The sequence below is a fragment of the Tinamus guttatus genome, unplaced genomic scaffold (assembly GCF_059628265.1).
Source record: "Tinamus guttatus ecotype Peru unplaced genomic scaffold, ASM5962826v1 Tinamus_guttatus_pri_ptg001860l, whole genome shotgun sequence".
In the NCBI taxonomy this organism is placed as follows: Eukaryota; Metazoa; Chordata; class Aves; order Tinamiformes; family Tinamidae; genus Tinamus; species Tinamus guttatus.
The window spans coordinates 1-24530 of NW_028290394.1; the positions used below are offsets into that span (position 1 = coordinate 1).

General features: G+C 69.4%; 4 protein-coding genes across 4 annotated transcripts; 2 read left to right on the forward strand and 2 right to left on the reverse strand.

Annotated features, from left to right (window-relative positions):
* Positions 1–306: 306 nt before the first annotated feature.
* Positions 307–7363, reverse strand: LOC148589998 (transcription factor RelB homolog; the record flags this gene model as incomplete). The annotated part of the gene is given in 11 exon segments (XM_088539583.1): positions 307–413; positions 500–568; positions 2212–2304; positions 2307–2426; positions 3276–3380; positions 4399–4515; positions 4589–4695; positions 4782–4939; positions 6114–6478; positions 6727–6780; positions 7253–7363. Coding segments are annotated over 11 exon segments (1311 nt in total), but the record flags the coding sequence as incomplete, so codon positions are not given.
* Positions 7364–7664: 301 nt separating this feature from the next.
* On the forward strand, positions 7665–14466 carry LOC148589999 (putative lipid scramblase CLPTM1). The gene is made up of 14 exons (XM_088539585.1): positions 7665–7673; positions 8129–8241; positions 9305–9428; positions 9515–9673; positions 9750–9867; positions 10137–10222; positions 10313–10433; positions 11421–11665; positions 11755–11848; positions 11945–12135; positions 12228–12323; positions 12590–12725; positions 12908–13075; positions 14199–14466. Exons 1-14 carry the CDS (start codon positions 7665–7667, stop codon positions 14360–14362), a joined length of 1824 nt encoding a protein of 607 aa, XP_088395711.1. The 3' UTR covers positions 14363–14466.
* A 1087-nt stretch (positions 14467–15553) lies between these two features.
* LOC148590000 (DNA excision repair protein ERCC-1-like) lies at positions 15554–19656 on the forward strand. The gene is made up of 9 exons (XM_088539586.1): positions 15554–15619; positions 15706–15927; positions 16831–16934; positions 17031–17130; positions 18098–18174; positions 18252–18351; positions 18426–18497; positions 18586–18654; positions 19592–19656. The coding sequence occupies exons 1-9, from the start codon at positions 15554–15556 to the stop codon at positions 19643–19645; spliced, it is 864 nt and encodes a 287-aa protein (XP_088395712.1). The 3' UTR covers positions 19646–19656.
* Positions 19657–19858: 202 nt separating this feature from the next.
* On the reverse strand, positions 19859–21980 carry POLR1G (RNA polymerase I subunit G). The gene is made up of 4 exons (XM_088539587.1): positions 21967–21980; positions 21319–21454; positions 20180–20388; positions 19859–20109 (listed from the first exon to the last, which is right to left on the reverse strand). The coding sequence occupies exons 1-4, from the start codon at positions 21971–21973 to the stop codon at positions 19859–19861; spliced, it is 603 nt and encodes a 200-aa protein (XP_088395713.1). The 5' UTR covers positions 21974–21980.
* Between the last annotated feature and the right edge of the window lie 2550 nt (positions 21981–24530).

Sequence of the window (24530 nt, forward strand, 5' to 3'; positions counted from 1 at the left end):
CTTCCTCCAGGGGGGATCCCAGCATTTTGGGGGGGGGTCCCTGGGCCTTTCCTGACCCTGGGAGGGAATCCTGGTATTTGGGGGGGGGGTGTCCCCCCAGGGCCACCCCAGGGATGGGGATGGCACTAGGGACCCCTCCCAAGGCCTGGGGGGGGGGACACGGTGACAAGGGGCACCCGGGGACCCCTCCTGCCACCCCCCCAAAAGATTTCCCAGCTCCATAAGGGACCAGGGGGACCCAGGGCGTTTGGGGACATCCCCATTGCTGGGGAGGGGGAAGCCACCCCCCCCAGGTGTCCCCCGGACCCCCGTGTCCCCCCAGACGTGTCCCCCACCTGCAGCCACCAGCGGAGCAAAGTGATCCATGTAGCCGGGCGGCTTCCTCCTCCGCTTGGCTTCGATCCCGTACGGATCTGGGGGGGTCACGGGAGCATCACGGCATGGGGGGGGGGGTCCCCGGGAGGTCTTGTCACCCCCCGGGTGTCCCCGTGTCACCCACCTGGGCCCGAGAGCTCCTCGAGGACGTCGGGCATCCCCCGCTTCCGCTTCACGTTCACCCCGTAGGCGTCTGCGGGGGGACACGGTGAGCGCCGGGGGGCTTGGGGACACCCGTCCCGCGCGATGACACCGGGACGGACCCCCCGGACAACGGGGACCGGGTGTCCCGGCTCCTTGGACATGGAGTCTCCGTGTCCCCATTCCCTGGGCCCGTCCCGTGACGCTTGTCCCTAGGTGGCCTGTCCCCACCTCAGGGCTCCTGTCCCCACGCCAGGGGACACGTCCCCATGCCACAAGCAATGTCCCCAGCCCAAGTGGCCTGTCCCCAGCTCGCCACCCTCATTCCCACCTTGAGGCCCCATCCATAATCCACGTCCCCCTTCTCCCAGCCTCATCCTCTCCCAGAGTAGGGCGTCTTGGGGCCACCCCCACGTCCCCACACGTGTCCCTCTGTCCCCATGTGTCCCCACGTGTCCCCGTGTCCCCACCGTGCTCGCGGGGCAGGTATGTGAAGCGGAAGGCCTCGCTGCACACGCTGTCCCCATGTCCCCACATGTCCCCACGTCCCCTCATTCCCATGCACATCCCCGTGTCCCCACATGTCCCCACACGTGTCCCCATGTCCCCACCGTGCTCGCGCGGCAGGTATGTGAAGCGGAAGGCCTCGCTGCACACGCTGTCCCCATGTCCCCACATGTGTCCTGATGTCCCCGTGTCCCCTCATTCCCATGCACGTCCCCGTGTCCCCACGTGTCCCCGTGTCCCCACCGTGCTTGTGCGGCAGGTATGTGAAGCGGAACGCCTCGCTGCACACGCTGTCCCCATGTCCCCACGCACATCCCCATGTCCCCGTGTCCCCATGTCCCCAGGTGTCCCCGTGTCCCCACGTGTCCCCGTGTCTCCACACGTCCCCACGTGTCCCCACCGTGCTCGCGTGGCAGGTAGGTGAAGCAGAAGGCCTCGCTGCACACGCTGTCCCCATGTCCCCACGCACATCCCCATGTCCCCGTGTCCCCGTGTCCCCACGTGTCCCCGTGTCCCCACACGTGTCCCCATGTCCCCACCGTGCTCTCGCGGCAGGTAGGTGAAGCGGAACGCCTCGCTGCACATGCTGTCCCCATGTCCCCACATGTGTCCCGATGTCCCCACGTCCCCTCATTCCCATGCATGTCCCCATGTCCCCACATGTCCCCGTGTCCCCTCATTCCCATGCACATCCCCGTGTCCCCACGTGTCCCCACGTGTCCCCGTGTCCCCACCGTGCTCGCGGGGCAGGTAGGTGAAGGAGAAGGCCTCGCTGCACACGCTGTCCCCATGTCCCCACATGTGTCCCGATGTCCCCACGTCCCCTCATTCCCATGCATGTCCCCGTGTCCCTACGTGTCCCCACGCGTCCCCCCGTGTCCCCACCGTGCTCGCGCGGCAGGTAGGTGAAGCGGAAGGCCTCACTGCACACGCCGTCCCCATGTCCCCACACGTGTCCACATGTCCCCACGTGTCCCCACCATGTCCCTACATGTCCCCACGTGTCCCCACGTCCCCTCATTCCCATGCACATCACCATGTCCCCCCGTGTCCCCATGTCCCCACCGTGCTCGCGTGGCAGGTAGGTGAAGCGGAAGGCCTCGCTGCACACGCTGTCCCCTCATTCCCATGTATGTCCCCATGTCCCCGTGTCCCCACATGTCCCCACACGTGTCCCCGTGTCCCCACCGTGCTCGCGCGGCAGGTAGGTGAAGCGGAAGGCCTCGCTGCACACGCTGTCCGTCAGGCGCTGCAGGAACACCTCCACCTCCACGGGCTCGGCAGCTCCAGCTGCTGGTACGGCGGCGTCTTGAGCACGATGGCGACCTGCCGGTGCACGTCGGCCTGCGAGAAGTCGGCGCGCGCCTCCCACGTCTCCTTGCGGAACACCACGGCGATGTCCTCTGCGGGGACACGGCGCTGGCAGGGGGCTCCCGTCCCCCATAGGGCTGGGAGGCTCCCGGCTCCCCATAGCGGAGGCCAGGAGGCTCAGAGGCCCTCATAGGAGAGGCCAGGAGGCTCCCGGCTCCCCATAGCGGAGTCCAGGAGGCTCAGAGGCCCTCATAGGAGAGGCCAGGAGGCTCCCAGCTCCCCATAGCGGAGTCCAAGAGGCTCCAGGGCCCCCCATATCGCATGCCGGGAGGCTCCCAGTCCCCCATAGAGGAGGGCACGAGGCTCAGAGACCCCCGTAGTGGAGGCTGGAAAGCTCCCAGACCCCCATAGGGAAGGGTGGGAGGCTCAGAGGCCCCCACAGCGGAGGCCGGGAGGCTCCCTTCCCCCATAGGAGGGGCCCCAGGGCCCCATAGCGGAGTCCAGGAGGCTCAGAGCCCCCATAGAGGAGGCTGGGAGCTTCAGAGGCCCCCAGATGAGAAGCCAGGAGGCTCAGGGGCCCCTTTACTGGGGGCTGGGAGGCTCCCGGCTCCCCATAGCGGAGTCTAGGAGGCTCAGAGGCCCTCAGAGGAGAGGCCAGGAGGCTCCAGTTCCCCATAGTGGAGGCCAGGAGGCTCCAGGGTCCCCCATATCGGATGCCGGGAGGCTCCGAGTCCCCCATAGAGAAGGCTCAGAGGCTCAGAGACCCCCGTAGTGGAGGCTGGGAAGCTCCCTGACCCCCATAGTGAAGGCTGGGAGGCTCAGAGGCCCCCACAGAGGAGGCCAGGAGGCTCCAGGGCCCCCCATATCGGATGCCGGGAGGCTCCCGGTCCCCATAGAGGGGCGCCCGCGGCCCCGGCGCTGTCACCCCGCGTGCCCGGTACCTTTCTGGACCTTGTCGCAGAGCAGGTAGAGCTCCTCGCCGCCCGTGCAGGGGCCGCTCTCCTTGTTCATGCGGCAGATCCGCAGCTCCGACGTGTTGGTGGATTCTGCGCGAGGCGCCCGTGGGTGTCCCGGGACACCAGGGACACCCCGAAACGCACCCAAGGCCAGGCCGGCGGTGCCACCCCCTTCCCATGTGTCCCCAGGACACGGACACGGCTCCCGGATGGACCTTGCAGCCGGGGCTCCGCCAGGGCCACCACAGTGTCCCCTGGTGTCCCCACCCCGGTGTCCCTCGTGTCCCTGCCTGATGTCCCCCCACGTCCCCTGCTTGATGTCCCCTGGTGTCCCCACCCCGGTGTCCCCTCCTGTCCCTGCCTGATGTCCCCCCATGACTCCTGCCTGGTGTCCCCTCCCCGGTGTCCCCAATGTCCCCTCGTGTCCCCTCCCCGGCATCCCCCCTTGTCCCCTCCCTCGTGCCCCCCATGTCCCCTCCCCGATGTCCCCAATATCCCCCCCGTGTCCCCTCCCCGGTATCCCCAATGTCCCCTCGTGTCCCCTCCCCGGTGTCCCCTCGTGTCCCCTCCCCGGTGTCCCCCGGGGTCCCCTCCCCGGTGTCCCCAATGTCCCCCCGTGTCCCTCCCCGGTGTCCCCAGTGTCCCCGCGTGTCCCCCCCCCCGGTGTCCCCCATGTCCCCTCGTGTCCCCTCCCCGGTGTCCCCAGTGTCCCCCCTTGTCCCCTCCCTGGTGCCCCCCGTGTCCCCTGCCCAATATCCCCCCGGGTCCCCTCCCCGGTATCCCCAATGTCCCCTCGTGTCCCCTCCCCGGTGTCCCCAGTGCCCCCCGTGTCCCCCCCCCCCGGTGTCCCCTGGGGTCCCCTCCCCGGTGTCCCCAGTGTCCCCCCTTGTCCCCTCCCTGGTGCCCCCCGTGTCCCCTGCCCAATATCCCCCCGGGTCCCCTCCCCGGTGTCCCCAATGTCCCCTCGTGTCCCCTCCCCGGTGTCCCCTGGGTCTCCTCCCCGGTGTCCCCAATGTCCCCCCGTGTCCCCTCCCCGGTGTCCCCCCGGGTCCCCTCCCCGGTATCCCCAGTGTCCCCCCGTGTCCCCTCCCCGTGTCCCCTCCCGTACTCTTGTCGAAGATGGGCTCGGAGAGCACGGGGCTGAGGTGGCGCGTGCGCCCGGCGCCGTCGCGGTAGGACGCCTGGAAGCAGATCCGCACCACGTTCATGTCGACCTCCTGGTGTTCTTGAGCGAGCCGGCTGCGGAGAGGGCGATGGCGCCGCGGTGACGCCGCCGTCCCCGCGGCCCCCGCGCGCGCGGCCGCGCCGCCCACCTTGGAAGGGGTCGATGCCCAGCTGCAGCTTGCGCTCGATGGCCGCCTCGATCTCCTTCTTCTTCACGCACTGGATGCCCAAGTTGCTGAAGCTGCCGGCGGGACGGGGGACACGGAGGTGCTCGGGGACGCCGCGGGGACCCCGGGGGCTCGGGGACGCCGCGGGGGCCGGGGCTACCTGTGCTTGGGGTTGGTGGGCGGCTTGAGCAGCACCTCGCACAGGCCGTTGCTGCAGTCCTTGCCCACGAGGCCGTGCGGGTGCACGCGGTACGGCCAGTCCTTCCACACGAGGCACGCGGTCACCTTCACCTCGGGGATGGCCTCGCAGTGCAGCAGCTGTGGGGACACGAGGACGGCCATGGGGATGCAGATACAGCCATGGGGACATGGGGACGGCCGTGGGGATGCGGGGACGGCCGTGGGGACATGAACTGGGGCTCCAGGACCCTCCCCAGCACTCAGGTGACCCCAGCACCCCCATGAGGACCCCAGGACCCTCCCCAGCATCCACGGGACCCCAGGACCCCCATGGATACCCCAGGACCCCCCCAGCACCTATGGGACCCCAGCACCCCCATGGGACCCCCATCCCCCACCCATGGCACTCATGGGACCCCAGTACCCCCATGAGGACCCCAAGACACCCCCAGCACCCACGGGACCCCAGGACCCTCATAGGGATCCCAGGACACCCCCAGCACCCACCGGATCCCAGTACCCCCATGAGGACCCCAGGGCTCCCCCCCGCAGCACCCACGGGACCCCAGTACCCCCATGGGAACCCCAGGACCACCCCCAGCACCTATGGGACCCCAGGACCCCCTTGAGGACCCCAGGACCCTCCCCAGCACCCACAGGACCCCAATACACACATGGGACCCCCAGTCCCCCCCCAGCACTCACGGGACCCCAGTACCCCCATGAGGACCCCAGGACCCCCCCAGCACCCACGGGACCCCTGCACCCTCATAGGGACCCCAGGACCCACCCAGCACCCATAGGACCCCAGTACCCCCATGGGGATCCCAGGACCCCCCCCCAGTGCCCACGGGACCCCGGTACCCCCATGGGGATCCCAGGACCCCCCCCCAGCACCCATAGAACCCCAATACCCCCATGGGAACCCCAGGACCACCCCCAGGACCCACGGGACCCCTGCACCCTCATGGGGACCCCAGGACCCACCCAGCACCCATAGGACCCCAGTACCCGCATGGGGACCCCAGGACACCCCCCCAGCGCCCATAGAACCCCAGTACCCCCATGGGAACCCCAGGAGTCCCCCCAGCACCCACAGGACCCCAGGACCCCCATGAGGAACCCAGGACCCCTGCAGCACCCACGGGACCCCGACACCCCCATGGGAACCCCAGGACACCCCCAGCACCCATGGGACCCCAGCACGAGCTGCCACCCCAACCCCGCTGCCCCAATGGGGGACACCCATCCTCAGGGGGGCACAGGGCGCCCCAGCACCCCGGGCAGCACCCAGGGGTGCCCCGAGCCCCACCTCGATGGCGGGCAGCGTCTTGGCGGCCTCGGTGCTGCTCTCGCCCAGGATGCTGCCGGCCGAGCGGCCCTCGCACTCGTAGCGGAACCGCATGCCCCGCTGCTTGGGCTGCTCGGTAATAACGAGCCGCGGCACCGGGGCCGCCGCCGCCGGGGCGCGCGGGGACAGCGAGAGGCCGCCCAGGGTGCGGGCGAGCGGCGGCGACGGCGGCGGCGCCAGCGGCTCGGGCGCGCGGCGGGAGCCCCCCGGGCCGCAGCCGCGGGCCACCAACCGGGGCGGCCCCCGGGCCGGCGGCCGCGGCGGCGGCGGCGGCGGCGGCGGCTCCGGTGTGAAGCCGTCCTCCTTGATGAGCTCCTCGATGATCTCTGCGGGAACGGGGGGGTTGAGGGCGGGCGGATCGGGCCCGGATCCACCCCCCCCGGCTCCGGTGATTCCCGTGTCCCGGGCGGATCCTCTCCCCGGGGGCCGCTCACCTAAATCGTCTGCGGAAAAGAGAGGGGAAAAAAGGGGAAATTGCGGCGTTTTGGCGGTGCCCCGGAGCCCCCGCGCGGAGGGGGGAGCCCGGACGCCTGGGCCCCCAGCGCGGGGGGGGGGGCGGGGGGGGGGGTCTTACCGGCCACGGGGGCTCCGTGCGCCATGGCCAGGCCGGGATCCTGGAGGGCAGCTCCTGCGGGGGGGGTCCCCGTCACCGGGGGGGTCACCGGGATCCCCCCGCCGTGTCCCCCCGGGCAGGACCGGGGGGGTCCCCAGGGTCACAGCCCCCCCCCCGGTGGGGATCAGGGTGTCCCCAGGCGGCCCCAGAGAGGGGACACGGGAGGGGGGGGTCGGGACAGACCCCCCCCACGGGGATTTGTGCCATGACAGGGATGGGGGGAGGTCCCCGCTGTCCCCCCGCCCATCCGGGATCCGTCCCCTACACGGGGGAACCGGGGGGACATCGGCGGGGTCCCCAAGCCCGTGACCCCCCCCGCCCCCTCCCCACATCAGACACCGGGGGGGGTCCCCAACCCGCTCTCCCGCCCCCCGATCAGCGCATCCCCCCGGTCCCGCCGCTCCCAGCTGGGCCGAGGGGGTGGATCCCGGTTGCCCCCCCGGTCCCGGTGCCGGTGCCATGTCCCGCCCCCCCTCCCCGCGCTCACCGAGCGGCAGGGCCATGTCCCGCCGCGGGGGCCTGTTCCTGCTCCGGTACCGGCGCCCCCCCCCAGCGCGGCCGCCGCCGTTACCGGAGGCCGAGGCCGCGCGGGCGCCGCCGCCGCTGGAAATCCCCGCGCGGGCGGCGCCGCCATTGGCTGCGCCCCGCCCACGTCACGCCGCGGGGGCGGGCCGGGAAAGCCCGCGCGCGCCGCGCCCCCATTGGCCGCGCGCCGCTCTGACGTCACCGCCGAGGGGGCGGCGCGGGGCGGGAACCCCCGCGCGGGCGGCGCCGCCACCGGAGGCACCGGGGCCCGCGCGGTCACCCCTCCCCTCCCCGGGAACCGGGCCCTGCGGACCGTCCCGTTACCGGCTCCGGGACCCGGGGGCCGCCTGTCACCCCGGCCGGGGACCCCCGGGATGCTCCCGGTCGCCCCCTCCGGGATCCGTGATCCCGAACGGGACCCCCGCCCGTCCCGGGTGCCCCTTCCGGGGTGGCACTGCAGGGTCCCCCCGGTCACCCCCTGCCGCCCCCTCGCGGTCACCGCCCCGGGTCCCCACGGGGCTTTCCCGGTCCCCCCGCCCTGCGCGGGGCCCTAAAAACCTCCCGGTAACGTGCGCGTGGCCACGCCCCCTGGCCACGCCCACCCCTGCAACCACGCCCACGACCCTCAGGCCACGCCCCCGGCCCCTCGCGGCGTCACGTGCCGCGGGGCCCCGCGAGCTCGCGCCTCTCGCGAGAGCGGCGCGGGCAGCGGCGCAGCAAGATGGCGGCGCCGGAGACGGAGGCGGCGGCGGCGCCGGGCCCGGAGCAGGTAACGGCGGCCCCGGCGCGGCCCGGCCCGGTCCGGTCCGGCCGAACCGCCCCGCCTCCCGCTCCGCAGGTCACCAGTAACGGCAGCGCCGGCGGCGAGGCGACAGCGGCGGCGGCGGCCGAGACGCAGCGGCAGCAAGCGGCGCCCAACGCCTGGCAGGTCATCAAAGGCGTCCTGTTCCGGTGAGGGGCCGGCCTGTCCCCTCGCGTCCCCCGCGCCGGGTTAACGGGCACCGGGGTCGCGACCTGTCCCCTCGTGTCCCTGTGCCCTGGGGGTCACGGCCTGTCCCGTTGTCCCCCGGCCCCGCTGGGTTAAAGGGCACCGGGGGTCGTGGCCTGTCCCCTCGTGTCCCCCCTTCCTGCCACCTTACAGGCCACCAGGGTCCCCTTGTGTCCCCATCTCGAGGAGCAGCAGAGCTCGTGCCCTGTCCCCCCCATGTCACCAGTGTCACCTGGTCATGGGGCTCCGGAGACCTCCCCGGCACGTGACATTCACAGCCGTGTCCCCTCCTGCCCCGTGTCCCCTCCTGCCCCGTGTCCCCTCCTGCCCCGTGTCCCCAGGGGCCGAGAAAGGGACAATCCCCCCGTTTTGTTAATCCCGTTGTCACCCGTCCCCGGGGTCCCCCCGAGCTGCTGTGGACGGGGACACGTCCAGCCCGGACCGGCGTTCCCATGGGATCTTCCTGGCTGAATCCCCATCGTGGGAAGGAATTCCGGACGCTGGAGCCGACGGGCTTTGGTCTTGTTCCTGAATCCTGCGCTTTTCGGAGAGGAAATGCCCCAAATCTCCGTGCAGCCGCGAGTCCAAGTTGAGCAGCAACAACAACAAAATAACCCGAGGGTTGTTCCGGAAAATCGATCTCCTCCCTGGATTTCACCGTCTTCAAAGGACAGTTAATTCCCGGGATCTGCTCATGCGGATGAGCCGGCGCCCTGGACTTTGTGCCGGGCTCCATGCCCGGCTCCCGCCGGCTTTTCCGGCCTTTCCCGGGAGCTCTGAGCCAGCGCCACGGGACAACCTTTAACGAGGGAATTCCTGCCGAAATTCCACGCGTTTCCAGAGTCCCCCCCATAAATACATGGGGGCAACTCCATCCTGTAGCTGTGACGCCCTCTTAGCCCAATTCCTGCGTCAGCCTTGGGTCGATCCCGCTTTTCCAAGGCCCTTTTGGGTCGTGGGGCTGCCCCAGTCGCTCTCCCGCGGCCGATCCGCCCCCGGTGACTTTTCCCGCTCCTTTTCCCGCAGGATTTTTATCATCTGGGCCATCAGCAGCTGGTTCCGGCGCGGGCCGGCGCCGCAGGAGCAGAGCAGCGCGGGCGGCGCGCCACGCGCTCCCAGCCGGAACCTCTTCCCGAAGGACACGCTGATGGTAATTCCCGTGCGGCCGCACAACGCGCGGGATCCGAGCGGCATTCCGGGCCGTTCCGCAGGGAGCCACGCGCGCTGTTCCCGCAGGATCTCTACGTGTACATCTCGGAGCACGAGCACTTCACGGATTTCAACGCGAGCTCCGCGCTCTTCTGGCAGCAGCGGGATCTGGTCTACGGAGACTGGACGAGCGGCGACAACGCGGACGGCTGCTACGAGCACTACGGCGAGGTGGACATTTCCCAGGTAGGGCCGGGAGGCTCCGCGCGCCCTTCCCGGCGTTCCCAAGGCCGGGAAACGGCAGCGGAGCGTCCGCTTGCAGAGCGTGCAGCGGAATGGCTCCATCTACGTCCACGTCTACTTCACCAAGAGCGGCTTCCACCCGGATCCGCGGCAGAAGAACCTCTACCGGCGCCTCGCCACGGTGCACACGTCGCGCAGTAAGCCCGGCGGGATCCCGGGATGCCGTTCCGTGCGGATTTACACATCCCGGGGTCGGGAATGCCGCAGCAGAGACGGAGCAGAGAAGCGTCTGCAGTGAGGGGGGAAGGAAAGTTGGGAGAAAGCCGAGTGGGATGGACTGAAGGGCAGGGATTCCTAGCGCATTCCCAGGGCGGATGCTCCGCTTTTCCAGCCGTGTCCCAAAGAAACGGGCGGATCTTTGGGATGGGGAGAACCAGCGCCGCTCACGGCTCCGCTTCCCTCCCAGTGATCAACAAATACAAACGGCGACGCTTCCAGAAAACCAAGAACCTCCTGACGGGAGAGACGGAGGCGGATCCCGAAATGATCAAGGTGAGCGGCCCCTTCCCGGCCGTTCCGCCCCGGACGGCCGCGCTCGGGGGCTCCGCGGCGCTTCCCAGCGGGATTTGGTGCCCGTTGCAGAGGGCGGAGGACTACGGCCCCGTGGAGGTGATCTCGCACTGGCACCCCAACCTCACCATCAACATGGTGGACGACCACACGCCCTGGGTGAAGGGCAGCGTGCCGCCCCCGCTGGACCAGTGTAAGGCTCCTCCGGCGGGAATCGTCCCGGGAATCCAGGGAGCAGCCCCGGGATCCTTTGGGATGGAGCTGCCTCCGTCCCACGCGGCTCGGGTGGCTCGGACCGGGCTGAGCTGGGGCTGGGCACCTTTACGTGGCATAAAACGGCTCTGGATTTGGGATTTGGCCCCTTTACGTGGCATAAAACGGCTCTCGATTCAGGGTTTGGCCCCTTTACGTGGCATAAAACGGCTCTGGATTTGGGATTTGGCACCTTTACGTGGCATAAAACAGCTCTGGATTTGGGATTTGGCGCCTTTTTGTGGCATAAAGTGGCTCTCGATTCGGGGTTTGGCCCCTTTACGTGGCATAAAACGGCTCTCGATTCGGATTTGGTTGCTCTAGGCACAATAAAACAGCTCTCGATTTGGGATTTGACACCTTTATGTGACATAAGACAGTGCTCGGTTTGGGATTTGGCTCCCCTAGGTGCCATAGAACGGTGCTCCGTTCGGGATTTGGCACCTCTAGGCACAATAAAACAGCTCTTGATTCGGGATTGGGCTTCTCTAGGCGCTGCAGAATGGCTCCACATTCAGGATTTGGCCCCTCTAGGTGCCATAAAACGGCTTTAGATTCGGGATTGGGCTCCTGTAGGCACCATAGATGGGCGCTCCCTTTGGGATTTGGCTCCTCTAGGCACTGTAAAACAGTGTTCCATTTGGGATTCGGCTCTTCTAGGCTCTGTAGAACTGTGCTCCCTTCGGGATTTGGCCCCTCTAGGCGCAGTAGAACGGCTCTGGTTTTGGGATTTGGCCCTTCTCGGCGCAGTAGAACGGCTCTGGTTTTGGGATTTGGCCCTTCTCGGCGCAGTAGAACGGCTCTGGTTTTGGGATTTGGCCCCTCTAGGCGCAGTAGAACGGCTCTAGTTTTGGGATTTGGCCCCTCTCGGCGCCGTTGAGGGCTCGCGGGGCTCCCCGCGTTGCTCCACTCTCTCTCTCGGCCGCAGACGTGAAGTTCGACGCCGTGAGCGGCGACTACTACCCCATCCTGTACTTCAACGACTACTGGAACCTGCAGAAGGACTACTACCCCATCAACGAGACGCTGCAGCGCCTGCCCTTCCGCCTCTCCTTCTGCCCGCTCTCCCTGTGGCGCTGGCAGCTCTACGCCGCCCAGAGCACCAAATCCCCCTGGAATTTCCTGGGAGAGGACCTGTACGAGCAGTCGGACGAGGAGCAGGACTCGGTGAAGGTGGGAGGCGCTCGGGGGCTTCCTGCTTCCTCGCGGAGCCGGCCTTCCCGGGCCGTTTTCCGGAGCCTCAGCGAGGTTCTCGCCCGCAGGTCGCCCTCCTGGAGACCAACCCCTACCTGCTCGCCCTGACCATCGTCGTCTCCATCGTTCACAGCGTCTTCGAGTTCCTGGCCTTCAAGAACGGTGAGTCCCGGGGCCGAGCGCGCCCGGGGCCGCGCGTCCCTCTTCCCGGGATCCCGCCGCGCTCGCCCTGAGCCGCTTCCCGGCCCTCCTGCACAGACATCCAGTTCTGGAACAGCCGGCAGTCCCTGGAGGGCCTCTCCGTCCGCTCCGTCTTCTTCGGCGTCTTCCAGTCGCTCGTCGTCCTCCTCTACATCCTGGACAACGAGACCAACTTCGTGGTGCAGGTCAGCGTGTTCATCGGGCTCCTCATCGACCTCTGGAAGATCACCAAGGTCATGGACGTGCGGGTGAGTGGGCTCCGGCGGCGCCGCGCGCTCGGCCGCCGCGGGACGCCCTTCGGTGACGGGATTTTCCGCCCGCTCCTCCCGATCCCGAGCAGCTGGACCGGGAGAACAAGGTGGCCGGGGTGTTTCCGCGCCTCACGTTCAAGGACAAGTCCACGTACATCGAGTCTTCCACCAAGGTGTACGATGATGTGAGTAGCTTTCCGGAGCCGGGCTCCGGCTCTGCCGCGGGCGGGATGACATCCCGGGAAGCCTTTTCCTGCCTCGTCTCCCGTGGGATGCGCTCAGGACAGCGCAGGCTCTTGGAAAAGCAGCTCTGGACGTTACCTCCCCTTGATCCGGGGCCTCTGAAATCCTTGGGAAAGGGTTGTTAAGCTGGGAAGAGGGGGAACGCCGAAACCTAAGCGCCGCCTCCAGCCCTTTTCCCTGCTCATCCATGCGCTCCTTGCCTTCCCAGATGGCTTTCCGGTACCTCTCGTGGATCCTCTTCCCCTTGCTGGGCTGTTACGCCGTCTACAGCCTCTTGTACCTGGAGCACAAGGGCTGGTACTCGTGGGTGCTGAGCATGCTCTACGGCTTCCTCCTCACCTTCGGTGAGTCCCGGGAATCCCGCCGGCGTTCCCGCCGCTCGGGAAGCCCGCAGCCATCCCGGATCCCCGAGCCGGGCCGCTGGGAGCGCCCCGAAGGAGGGGGCTGGAGCCGCGTGCCGGAAAAGCGGCTCTGCGGCGGGTCGGGAAGGGCGGCGGGGCCGCTCAGGAGCCTTCGGCCTCCGCAGGCTTCATCACCATGACGCCGCAGCTCTTCATCAACTACAAGCTGCAGTCGGTGGCGCACCTGCCCTGGCGCATGCTCACCTACAAGGCGCTCAACACCTTCATCGACGACCTCTTCGCCTTCGTCATCAAGATGCCCATGATGTACCGGATAGGCTGCCTGCGCGACGGTACGCGCCGCCTTCCCTAGGGATGCGCCCCCCTTCCCTAGGGATGCGCCCCCCTTCCCTAGGGATGCGCCCCCCTTCTCTGGGGATGCGCCCCAGGTCCCTATGGATGCTCCATGCATCCCTGCACAGGCGCCCCGCGTCCCTGTGGATGCGCCTCGCATCCCTATGGATGTGTCCTTTGTCCCTGCGGAGGCGCCATGCTTCCCTAGGGATGTGCCCCCCTTCCCTAGGGATGCGCCCCAGGTCCCTATGGATGCTCCACACATCCCTGCAGGGGTGCCCCGCATCCCTGTGGATGTGCCCCATGTTCCCATGGATGCTCCTCCCATCCCTATGGATGCGCCCCGCTTCCCTGGGGATGCGCCCTGCTTCCCTAGGGATGCGCCACGGGTCCCTATGGATGCTCCATGCATCCCTGCAGAGGCATCCTGTATCCCTGTGCATGTGCCCCATGTTCCCGTAGATGTGCCTCGCATCCCTATGGATGTGTCCTGTGTCCCTATGGATGTGCCTCACATCCCTATGGATGTGCACCCCTTCCCTGGGGATGCGCCCCGCTTCCCTAGGGATGCGCCATGGGTCCCTATGGATGCTCCATGCATCCCTGCAGAGGCATCCTGTATCCCTGTGCATGTGCCTCACATCCCTATGGATGTGCACCCCTTCCCTGGGGATGCGCCCCGCTTCCCTAGGGATGCGCCATGGGTCCCTATGGATGCTCCATGCATCCCTGCAGAGGCGCCCCGCGTCCCTGTGGATGCGTCTCGCATCCCTATGGATGTGTCCCTATGGATGTGCATCCCTGCGGAGGCGCTGTGCTTCCCTCTGGACATGCCCCATGTCCCTATGGATGCACCTTCCTTCCCTATGGGGCGCCCCACCTCCCTGCGGACACCCCTTGCTTCCCTATGGCTCCATCCCGCTTCCCTATGGACACGCATCCGCCAGGAGGGAGGCGCTGCCGGCTGCTCCGGGGCCGGAGCGCGCGGAGCCTTCCCGCCAAACGCCCCCATCCCAAATCCCGCCTTTTTCCCCCTCCTCCGCCTCCCTGGCGCCTCCTTTCCCTTCCCCTCCGCTCTTCCCAATCCCGCTTTTCCCGCTCACGCCGCCGCTTTCCCCGCAGACGTCGTGTTCTTCATTTACCTCTACCAGCGCTGGATCTACCGGGTGGACCTCACGCGCGTCAACGAGTTCGGGATCAGCGGGCAGGAGCTTCCCGGCCCGGCCGCCGCCGCCCCCCCGGAGCCCCCTCCCGCCAAGGCCCCCCAGGACAAGAAAAACGATTAAGGGCCGCTCGTAACTTTATTATTTTTAACCGTCTCGCCCGGAGCGGAGGCGGAGAGGGAGCCGCCGGGCCCCCCCCTCCCCCACAGGCTTTTTATTTTCCAGGATTTTCTGTTTTTTTTTGGAGGGGGGTTGGTGTGGGGGGGTCCGTGTGTATCCCGAGGGAGCCGCCCCCCCATCCCGGTGTTTTCCAGCCCCCCGTTCCCTGTCGTGTGCTCGCTCCATCCCACCCGGTGCCCCGGGTGGCGGGGGGGGGGGGGGACGGTGGCGGGGGGGTCACCCGTCCCTGTCCCCAACGCGTCCCCGTCCCGGGCGGCCCCTCCCCTCTCATCACTCCAGCCTGGATCGAATAAAGTCACGTGGGTTGAAGCCACCCGCGGCTCCGTGTCCCGTGTCCGGGACCGGCGGGGGATCCCGACACCCTCTCGGTGTGTGTGGGGGAATGATGTCCCATCCCGGCTCCCGTAGCGGGGGGGGATGATGTCCCATCCCGGCTCCCGTAGCGGGGGGGATGATGTCCCATTCCGGCTCCCGTAGCGGGGGGGGGGGATGATGTCCCATCCCGGTTCCCGTAGCGGGGGGGGGGGGGGTTATCCCGGTGCTGGGGGGGTGCGGGGATCCCGTAGGACCGGTTGGGAGCCGGGATGGTTCCTAACGCAGCGCGTTCCCATCCCGATCGTTCCCCATCCCGGTCATTCCCCGTCCCCGCCTCCCCGTCCCATCCAATCCCGTCCCGCCTTGAGGAAGCCCCGCCCACCACCATAGAGGCGGGACGCGCAGAGAGCGGCTCCGCGCGCCGCCGCTCTAGCCGCCGGCTCCCCCTCCTCACACACACGGGCACCTCCCCGGTGTCGCCGCTCCGCGCGGCCTTCCCGAGCCCGGGGGAGGCCGGAGGCTCCCGGGGCCCCGCGGCGGCGGCCGGAGGCTCCCGGGGCCCCGCGGCGGCCTCGGCGCCACCGGCCGGTGAGTGGGGCTGAGCGCGCATGCGCAGGCTGCGCCCGGGGGGGGGCGCGTTCCAATTGATTGGCAGCGCGGCCACCAATCGCCGCGCGGAGGGGGCGGGACCCACCAATCGCCGCGCGGAGGGGGCGGGACCCCCTCCCCGACACCGGCGCTCCCTGAGGTGACCCTTGACCCCGGCGGGGACCCGGGGTCCCGCCGTGACCCCAGATGTGACCCTTGACCCCCAGGATCATGGCGTCCCCGGAGAAGAAGCGGAAGCGGTTCACGGTGCGGCCGGACGAGCCCGCCCCCCCGCCGGTACCGGGAAAGGGGGCGGGACTTGGAGGGGAGGGGGGGGGTCACCCCGGCCCCTCCCCCACTCGGTGCCACCCCCCCCCCCCCAGGTCCCGTCGCTCTTCAGACCCTCCGGAGCCCCGGAGGGACCCCCGGAAGCGGCCCCGGAAGCGGCCGCGCCGGGCCCCGCCTCCTACGCCGAGTTCGTGGTGACGCGGGCGGCCCCGGCGGGGGGGGGCGGCGGCCCCGGGGACCCCCCCGCGCCGGTGGCGCCGCTGCCCGCGCCGCGGGGGGGGGCCCGGAGCAGCGGGATCGTCGTGAGCCCGCGGCAGGTGGGGGGGACGTGGGGACAGGGGGACGTGGGGACAGGGTGACGTGGGGACACGGGGGACACGGGGACAGGGGGACACGGGGACAGGGGGACACGGGGGACAGGGGAACGTGGGGACAGGGGGACAGGAGGACACGGGGACACGGGGACACGGGGACATGGGGACACGGGGACGTGGGGACACGGGGGACACGGGGACAGGGGGACACGGGGACAGGGGGACATGGGGACACGGGGACACGGGGACACGGGGACATGGGGACAGGGGAACGTGGGGACACGGGGACAGGGGGATGCGGGGACGTGGGGACACAAGGACATGGGGACAGGGAGATACGGAGAAATGGGGACGCAGGGACAGGGGAACATGGGGACAGGAGGACGCGGGGACAGGGGGACGCGGGGATGGGGACATGGGGACAGGGGGCTGCTGGGACAGGGGGACACAGGGACAGGGGAACGTGGGGACACGGGGATAGGGAGACCCGGGGACGGGGGGACATGGGGACAGGAGGATAGGGGGACAGGGAGACACGGGGAGATGGGGTGCAGGGACAGGGGGACGTGGGGACACAAGGACAGGGGGATGCGGGGACAGGGGGACAGGGGAACGTGGGGACATGGAGATAGAGAGACCTGGGGACAGGGGGACACAGGGACATGGGGACATGGGGACAGGGAGACACAGGGAAATGGGGATGCAGGGACATGGGGACACTGGGGACTGTCCCCTGTGGTATCTGGGGATGTGACGGGGGGACACGGGCACATGGGGACACGGGGGACACATTGACACACGGCGGCACCGTCCTCCGGTGTCTTGGGACACGAGGAGCGGGGACAGGGACCAGGAGGGCGGCCCCCCGCCGTTGTCCCCCGTTGTCACCCGCTGTCCCCGCCGCAGCGGGGGAACCCGGCGCTGCGCTTCGTCCGCAACGTCCCCTGGGCCTTCGGGGACATCGTCCCCGACTACGTCCTCGGCCAGAGCACCTGCGCCCTGTTCCTCAGGTGAGGTCCCCAAGCGTCCCCTCGGGGACGCCCCGGGCGCCCGCCGTGTCCCCACGGGTGTCCCCTGTGTCCCCACGGGTGTCCCCGTGTCCCCAGCCTGCGCTACCACAACCTGCATCCCGGCTACATCCACGAGCGCCTGCGGAGCCTGGGCCGGAGCTTCGCGCTGCAGCTGCTGCTGCTGCAGGTGGACGTGGTGAGATGGCCCCGTGTCCCCTCCCTGTGTCCCCCGTGTCCCCTCCCCGTGTCCCTGTGTCCCCTCCCCATGTTCCCTGTGTCCCCGTGTCCCCTCCCCGTGTCCCCGTGTCCCCTCCCTGTGTTCCCTGTGTTCCCTCCCTGTGTCCCCTCCCTGTGTCCCCGTGTCCCCTCCTTGTGTCCCCCGTGTCCCCTCCCCGTGTCCTCCTTGTCCCCTCCCCGTGTCCCCTCCCCGTGTCCCCGTGTCCCCTCCCTATGTCCCCCGTGTCCCCCGTGTCCCCTCCCCGTGTCCCCCATGTCCCCCCCCGTGTCCCCCGTGTCCCCTCCCCGTGTCCCCTCCCCGTGTCCCCGTGTCCCCTCCCCGTGTCCCCCATGTCCCCCCCCGTGTCCCCCGTGTCCCCTCCCCGTGTCCCCTCCCCGTGTCCCCGTGTCCCCTTCCCGTGTCCCCTGTGTCCCCGTGTCCCCTCCCTGTGTCCCCCGTGTCCCCTCCCTGTGTCCCCCGTGTCCCCTCCCCGTGTCCCCTGTGTCCCCCGTGTCCTCTCCCCATGTCCCCTGTGTCCTCTCCCCGTGTCCCCGTGTCCCCTCCCTATGTCCCCCGTGTCCCCCGTGTCCCCTCCCCGTGTCCCCTCCCCGTGTCCCCCATGTCCCCCCCGTGTCCCCCGTGTCCCCTCCCCCATGTCCCCTCCCTGTGTCCCCCTTGTCCCCCGTGTCCCCTCCATCCCCCATGTCCCCTCCCCATGTCCCCTCCCCGTGTCCCCCGTGTCCCCCGTGTCCCCCATGTCCCCTCCCTGTGTCCCCCATGTCCCCTCCCTGTGTCCCCTGTGTCCCCCGTGTCCCCGTGTCCCCTCCCTGTGTTCCCTCCTCGTGTCCCCCGTGTTCCCTCCTCGTGTCCCCCGTGTCCCCTCCCCGTGTCCCTGTGTCCCCTCCCCGTGTCCCCGTGTCCCCAACGCCCCCGTGTCCCCCCGCAGAAGGACCCTCACCAGGCGCTCAAGGAGCTGGCCAAGATCTGCATCCTGGCCGACTGTACCCTCATCCTGGCCTGGAGGTTGGATGTCACCGTGTCCCCCCGCGGGTGACAGCCTGGGGATTTGGGGACAAAAAGGGCCTTTTGCGTCCCCGCAGCCCCGAGGAGGCCGGGCGCTACCTGGAGACCTACAAGGCCTACGAGCAGAAGCCGGCCGACCTGCTCATGGAAAAGGTGGAGCGGGATTTCCTGTCCCGGGTAAGGAGCGGCCGGGATGGCCGGAGCGGCGCCGGCTCCGGCGGGGACGGGGACACGAGCGCCGCTGTCCCCAGATGACGGATTGTCTGACCAGCGTCAAGTCGGTCAACAAGACGGACACGGGCAGCCTCCTGGCCACCTTCGGCGTGAGTCATCCCGCCTTCCGGAACGGGCTTTTTCCCAAAAAAAAATCCCGCTCCGGAGCCTTATCCCACATCCGCCTCTGCTCCGCAGTCCCTGGCCGCCATGGCCAGAGCTTCCAAGGAGGATCTGTCCCTGTGTCCCGGCGTGGGGCCGCAGAAGGTGAGCGGTGCCGGGAAGGGGGACGCAGCATTCCCGCTTTCCGCACGGCATTCCCGCTTTCCGCACGGCATTCCCACTTTCCCCGTAGCATTCCCCCTTTCCCCACGGCATTCCCCCTTTCCCCACAGCATTCCCCCTTTCCCCACAGCATTCCCCCTTTCCCCACAGCATTCCCGCTTTCCCCGCAGCATTCCCCCTTTCCCCACAGCATTCCCCCTTTCCCCACGGCATTCCCCCTTTCCCCACAGCATTCCCTCTTTCCCCACAGCATTCCCGCTTTCCCCACGGCATTCCCCCTTTCCCCACAGCATTCCCGCTTTCCCCGTAGCATTCCCGCTTTCCCCACGGCATTCCCGCTTCCCCTACAGCATTCCCGCTTTCCCCACAGCATTCCCCCTTTCCCCGCAGCATTCCTGCTTTCCCCACGGCATTCCCGCTTTCCCCACGGCATTCCCGCTTTCCCCACGGCATTCCCGCTTTCCCCGTAGCATTCCCGTTTTCCCCACGGCATTCCCGCTTTCCCCACAGCATTCCCCCTTTCCCCACAGCATTCCCGCTTTCCCCACGGCATTCCCGCTTTCCCCACGGCATTCCCGCTTTCCCCACGGCATTCCCGCTTCCCCTACAGCATTCCCGCTTTCCCCGTAGCATTCCCCCTTTCCCCACGGCATTCCCCTTCCCCCACAGCATTCCCGCTTTCCCCACGGCATTCCCGCTTTCCCCACGGCATTCCCGCTTTCCCCACGGCATTCCCGCTTTCCCCACGGCATTCCCGCTTTCCCCGCGGCATTCCCACTTTCCCCACAGCATTCCCGCTTTCCCCACAGCATTCCCACTTTCCCCACAGCGTTCCCCCTTTCCCCACAGCATTCCCGCTTTCCCCACGGCATTCCCGCTTTTCCTGGATTTTTCCCCCCCATTTTTGTTCTTTTTCCAGGCCAAGAGGCTCTTCGACGTCCTGCACGAGCCGTTCCAGAAGGTCCCCAAGTGATGGGAGCTGCCGGGCGCGGATGGATCGATCCCGCTTTTATTCGGATAATAAACGGCATCAAACAGGGCCGCAGCTGCAGATTCCTGGCAATTCCCAGCACTCGCATCCAGCAACACGGAAAAATGCCGGGCGGGGGACGATTCCCAGTCCGTAACACATCCCGAGGGGCTGGGACCTGCCGGGATCGCTCCGGAGCCGCCGCTCCGGCTGGGATCACGCCGGGATCTCCTCGGCGCCGCGGGGCAGCTCCGGCCCCACCGGCAGCTCCGCCGGCTCCCGCTCCCGCTTCCGCTTCTTCCTTTTCCTGGGAGGCTCCGGCGCCTCCCCGGTGTCCACGGGAGCCGGCCGGGAATCGGGGGGGCCGCGTTCCCATTCCCCGTGCGGCTCCTTGCGGATCGGCGTCCGCACGTCCGGCGGCTCCGGCTCCTTCTCCCGCTCTTTCTTCTTCTTCTTCTTCCTCTTGGCTTTGTGCTCCGGCGGAGCGCCGGGATCGCCGGGAACGTCGCCGGGATCGCCGGGAACGTCGTCGGGAACGTCGGGAACGTCGTCGGGATCGCCGGGATCGCCGGGAACGCAGCGGATGGCGACGGCGCCGCGCAGGGGGGGGGGCGCACACCAGGGCCCCCCCGGGGCCGTCGGGCACCAACAGGCGGGCGCTGCCCCCCCCGCCCGGGGACCCCCCCGCCGCGTAGCCCCCCCGCAGCCGCCCGGGCCCCCCCAGCGGCACCGGGCAGCCCTCCAGGCTGGGGGGGACACGGGGGGGACATGGGGACATGGGGGGACACAGGAGGGACACAAGGGGATGGGGGACACGGGAGACACGGGGGGGACACAGGGGGGACACATGGGGATGGGGGACACAGGGAGGGACAGGGGAGACAGGGGACATGGGGGGGACATGGGGATGGGGGACACAGGGGGACATGGGGGGAGACACATGGGGATGGGGGACACGGGAGACACGGGGGGGACACAGGGGGACACATGGGGATGGGGGACACGGGAGACACGGGGGGGACACAGGACACAGGGGGACACATGGGGATGGGGGACACAGGGAGGGACAGGGGAGACGGGGGACATGGGGGGGACATGGGGATGGGGGACACAGGGGGACGGGGGGGACACAGGGGGACATGGGGGGGGACACATGGGGATGGGGGACACGGGGGGGACATGGGGGGACATAGGGGGACATAGGGGGATGGGGGACACAGGGGGACATGGGGGGAGACACATGGGGATGGGGGACACAGGGGGGACACAGGGACAGACCGTGAGGGGGTGGCACCAGCATCACCCTCTGTGCCGCCCCCCCCAGGTGGCATCGGCCCGTGTCCCCCCTCCCGACCTGTCACTGCCACCTGTGTCCCCCCAGATGTCATCGTCCTCCCCACCCATGTGACACTAAAACCCCTTTGTGCCCCCCGTCATTGTCCCTTCTGCCCCCCATGTCACTGTCCCCCAATGTCATTGCCCCCCTGCCCCTCCCAGTGTCATTGTCCCCCCGCCCCTCCCAGTGTCATTGTCCCCCACTGCACCCCTCATGTCCCCGTCCCCCTCCTCTCCCGCCCGTTGTCCCCCCCCGCTGTCCCTGTCCCCCCCTGCCCCTCCCAGTGTCATTGTCCCTCTCTGCCCCCCCAGTGTCATTGTCCCCCCCCCCCGGCGCTCACCTCTGGGGCCGGAAGTCGCGGGGGGCCCGGATGAGCCAGAGCTCGGTGCGGGGGGGGGCCAGGGCCGCGCGACACAGCCCGGGGGGGGGCGAGGGCGCCCAGGCCTCGAAACCGGGGGGGGGCCGGAAGCGCCGCTCTGGGGGGGGGGGGGGGGGGAAGGCGTCAGGGACCCCCCCATAACGGGGACCACCCCCACCCCGCGGAGCCCCCAGACCCATAACGGGGACCCCCCCACAATGGGACCCCCCCGCCCCACGGAGCCCCCAGACCCATAACGGGGACCCCCCCATAACGGCCCCCCCACCCCATAGAGCCCCCAGACCCATAACGGGGATCCTCCCACAACGGGACCCCCCCATAACGCCCCCCCCACCCCATAGAGCCCCCAAACCCATAACGGGACGCCCCCCACAACAGGACCCCCCATAACGGGATCCCCCCCGCCCCACGGAGCCCCCAGACCCATAACGGGGACCCCCGATAACGGGGACCCCTCCATAATGGGACCCCCCCGCCCCATAGAACCCCCAGACCCATAACGGGGACCCCCCCCACAACAGGACCCCCCCATAACGGGACCCCCCCGCCCCACGGAGCCCCCGGCCCCCCCGCAGGGCCCCCCCGCTCCGCTCCCCGCCCCCCCCTCACCCTCCATGCTGCCGCCGGCCGCGCGCGCGCCGCTGGCCCCGCCCCCCGCGCCTGGCCACGCCCCCTCCCGGGCGCGCCCACTCGGCGTCCGGCGCGGGGGGGGAGGGGGGGCGGAGCGCGTGGTACAGCCCGGGCGGGGCCGCTGCTCCAGGGGGCGGGGCTCCGTGGGCGGGGCCTAGAGGGGCGGGGCGGCGCCTTAAAGGGACAGGGGCCGCCGGGTGTAGTGAGCGATGGGGCGCCCCGTCGAGCCCCTTAAACGTGCCCCATAGGCCTCAGGGCTGCTCCATAGACCCTTGGGCTGCCCTATAGACCCCTAGACCTCCCCATAGACCCCTGGGTTGCCCCACAGGCACTCGTGGACCGCCCCATAGACCCCCACCTCGAACTCCCCCATAACTCCATTGGGCTGCCCCATAGCTGCCCCCTGCCCCATAGAGGCTCCGGGCGGGGTCCGAGGGGGCCGTGGCCGGGGGTGGGGGCAGCAGTCCCGCCGCGGGGGACTCGACACCTGGGCCCCGCCCCGGACACCTGGGCCCCGCCCCGGACACCTGGGCCCCGCCCCGAGGTACCGCGGGCGGCGGCGCCACCGGCACCGGGAGCGGCGGGAGCGGCGGGAGCAGCAACAGGTACCGGCGGGGGGGGAGGAGGGCTCGGGGGGGGGGGGGGCTGTAGGGCTGGTGCCCCCCGTCCCCCCCCCGCGGGATTCCCCCCCTCTCCATGGGTTTGGATCCTCCCCCCTGTAGGATCCCCCCCTGTGGAATCTCCCCCCTCCTCCGTGGGATCTTCGCCCCTCCCCATGGGATCTCCCCACCCCGTGGGCTCCCCCCCTACCCCCCGCGTGGGATCTTGTCCCGTCCCCCCCCCTCCGTGGGATCCCCCCCCCCATTGGCTCTGCTCCCCCCCCCCCCGTGGGATCCTCTCCCCCCGTGGGCGCGGCCCCCCCCGCGGCTCCCTCCCCCGCGTGATCCAGCGCTCTGGAATTGGGCGTCGAGCGGAGCGGGGGCGGCCCCGCCCGCGCCCGGACGCCTGGGCCCCCGCCCCGCAACCCCCCCCCCCCCCAGCCCCATGGAGGAGGCGGGGGCCCATTTTGGGTCTGGGGGGAGGGGGGGTGGGAAGAGCCCGGACGCCTGGGCCCTTTCCCAGCTCCGCGCCCGCCCGACCGGGACAGGTCGGGGCTCGTCCCGCGCTCGGGGGCCCCGGCGGGCGGGGCCGCCCCGTTCCCGCCCCCCGCCCCGGGCGGCCACGGCGGGGCGGGAAACCGGGGCGGGGGGGGGGGAATGCGCTCCCCCCCCCCGACACCCTTTTCCTGCCAAAAACCCGTTTTTGGGGCAAGAGAGGGGCTCTTGTGCTGCCATTCCCGGGGGCTGCAACTTACCTGAGTCCCCCCCCGAAATCTGGGATCTGCCCCCAAAATCTGGGATCTGCCCCCGAAATCCAGGCCCTCCATAACCTGAGCGCTCCCCCAAATGTCGTGTCCCCCCCCGAAATTGGGTGAAACCAGCTGAAATTGGGGGTCTCCCCCAAACCCGCACCCTGCGGTGGGCGACATCCCTGGACACCCCCTGCTCCTCGGGAGGGTCCTGTCCCCCCCCATTAATATGAGAAGGGCGTAAAAAATAAAGAATAAAATAAAATAGACTAAAACCAGGCAGAAACGGGGTCAGGGCGTGGGGGGCCCCTCCCGCCGGCCCCCGGGGGCGGGCGGTGCCCGTGGCCCCGTAATTCCCGTAATTACTGTTATGGAGCCGAGCGCGTCCCGGCACGTCCGCCCGGCGCCGCCGCCGGCCCGGGGGGGGGGGTAACGCGGGGGGCGCTTCCCAGGCCTCCTTCCCGCTTCCCATCCTCCTTCCCGCTTCCCAGGCCTCCTTCCCGCTTCCCAGGCCTCCTTCCCGCTTCCCATCCTCCTTCCCGCTTCCCAGGCCTCCTTCCCGCTTCCCAGGCCTCCTTCCTGCTTCCCAACCTTCCTTCCCATTTCCCTATCCTCCTTCCTGCTTCCCAGCCCTCCTTCCCGCTTCCCAGCCCTCCTTCCCGCTTCCTAACCTTCCTTCGCACTCCCGACCTTCCTTCCCGCTTCCTGGCCCTCCTTCCCACTTCTCCATCCTCCTTCCCGCTTCCCAGCCTTCCTTCCCGCTTCCTGGCCTTCCTTCCACTTCCCAGCCCTTCCTTCCCGCTCCCCATCCTCCTTCCCTCTCCCCATCCTCCTTCCCACTTCCCCATCCTCCTTCCCTCTCCCCATCCTCCCTCCCGCTCCCCATCCTCCTTCCCTCTCCCCATCCTCCTTCCCTCTCCCATCCTTCCTTCCCTCTCCCCATCCTCCTTCCCTCTCCCCATCCTCCTTCCCTCTCCCCATCCTCCTTCCCTCTCCCCATCCTCCTTCCCGCTCCCATCCTCCTTCCCTCTCCCCATCCTCCTTCCCTCTCCCCATCCTCCTTCCCGCTCCCATCCTCCTTCCCTCTCCCCATCCTCCTTCCCTCTCCCATCCTCCTTCCCTCTCCCATCCTTCCTTCCCTCTCCCATCCTCCTTCCCTCTCCCCATCCTCCTTCCCGCTCCCCATCCTCCTTCC

Coding starts and splice junctions, on each gene's coding strand:
- LOC148589999 (XM_088539585.1), top strand. Junction 11,849..11,944: donor GTTCCTGGCCTTCAAGAACG/GTGAGTCCCGGG, acceptor CCTCCTGCACAG/ACATCCAGTTCTGGAACAGC. Junction 12,136..12,227: donor CCAAGGTCATGGACGTGCGG/GTGAGTGGGCTC, acceptor GATCCCGAGCAG/CTGGACCGGGAGAACAAGGT.
- LOC148590000 (XM_088539586.1), top strand. CDS start 15,554: ATGGCGTCCCCGGAGAAGAAGCGGAAGCGGTTCACGGTGCGGCCGGAC. Junction 15,620..15,705: donor ACGAGCCCGCCCCCCCGCCG/GTACCGGGAAAG, acceptor CCCCCCCCCCAG/GTCCCGTCGCTCTTCAGACC. Junction 18,352..18,425: donor AGCGGGATTTCCTGTCCCGG/GTAAGGAGCGGC, acceptor CGCTGTCCCCAG/ATGACGGATTGTCTGACCAG.
- POLR1G (XM_088539587.1), bottom strand. Junction 20,389..21,318: donor CGCGACTTCCGGCCCCAGAG/GTGAGCGCCGGG, acceptor TGTCCCCCCCAG/CCTGGAGGGCTGCCCGGTGC. Junction 20,110..20,179: donor ATCCCGACGACGTTCCCGAC/GTTCCCGACGAC, acceptor CGGAGCACAAAG/CCAAGAGGAAGAAGAAGAAG.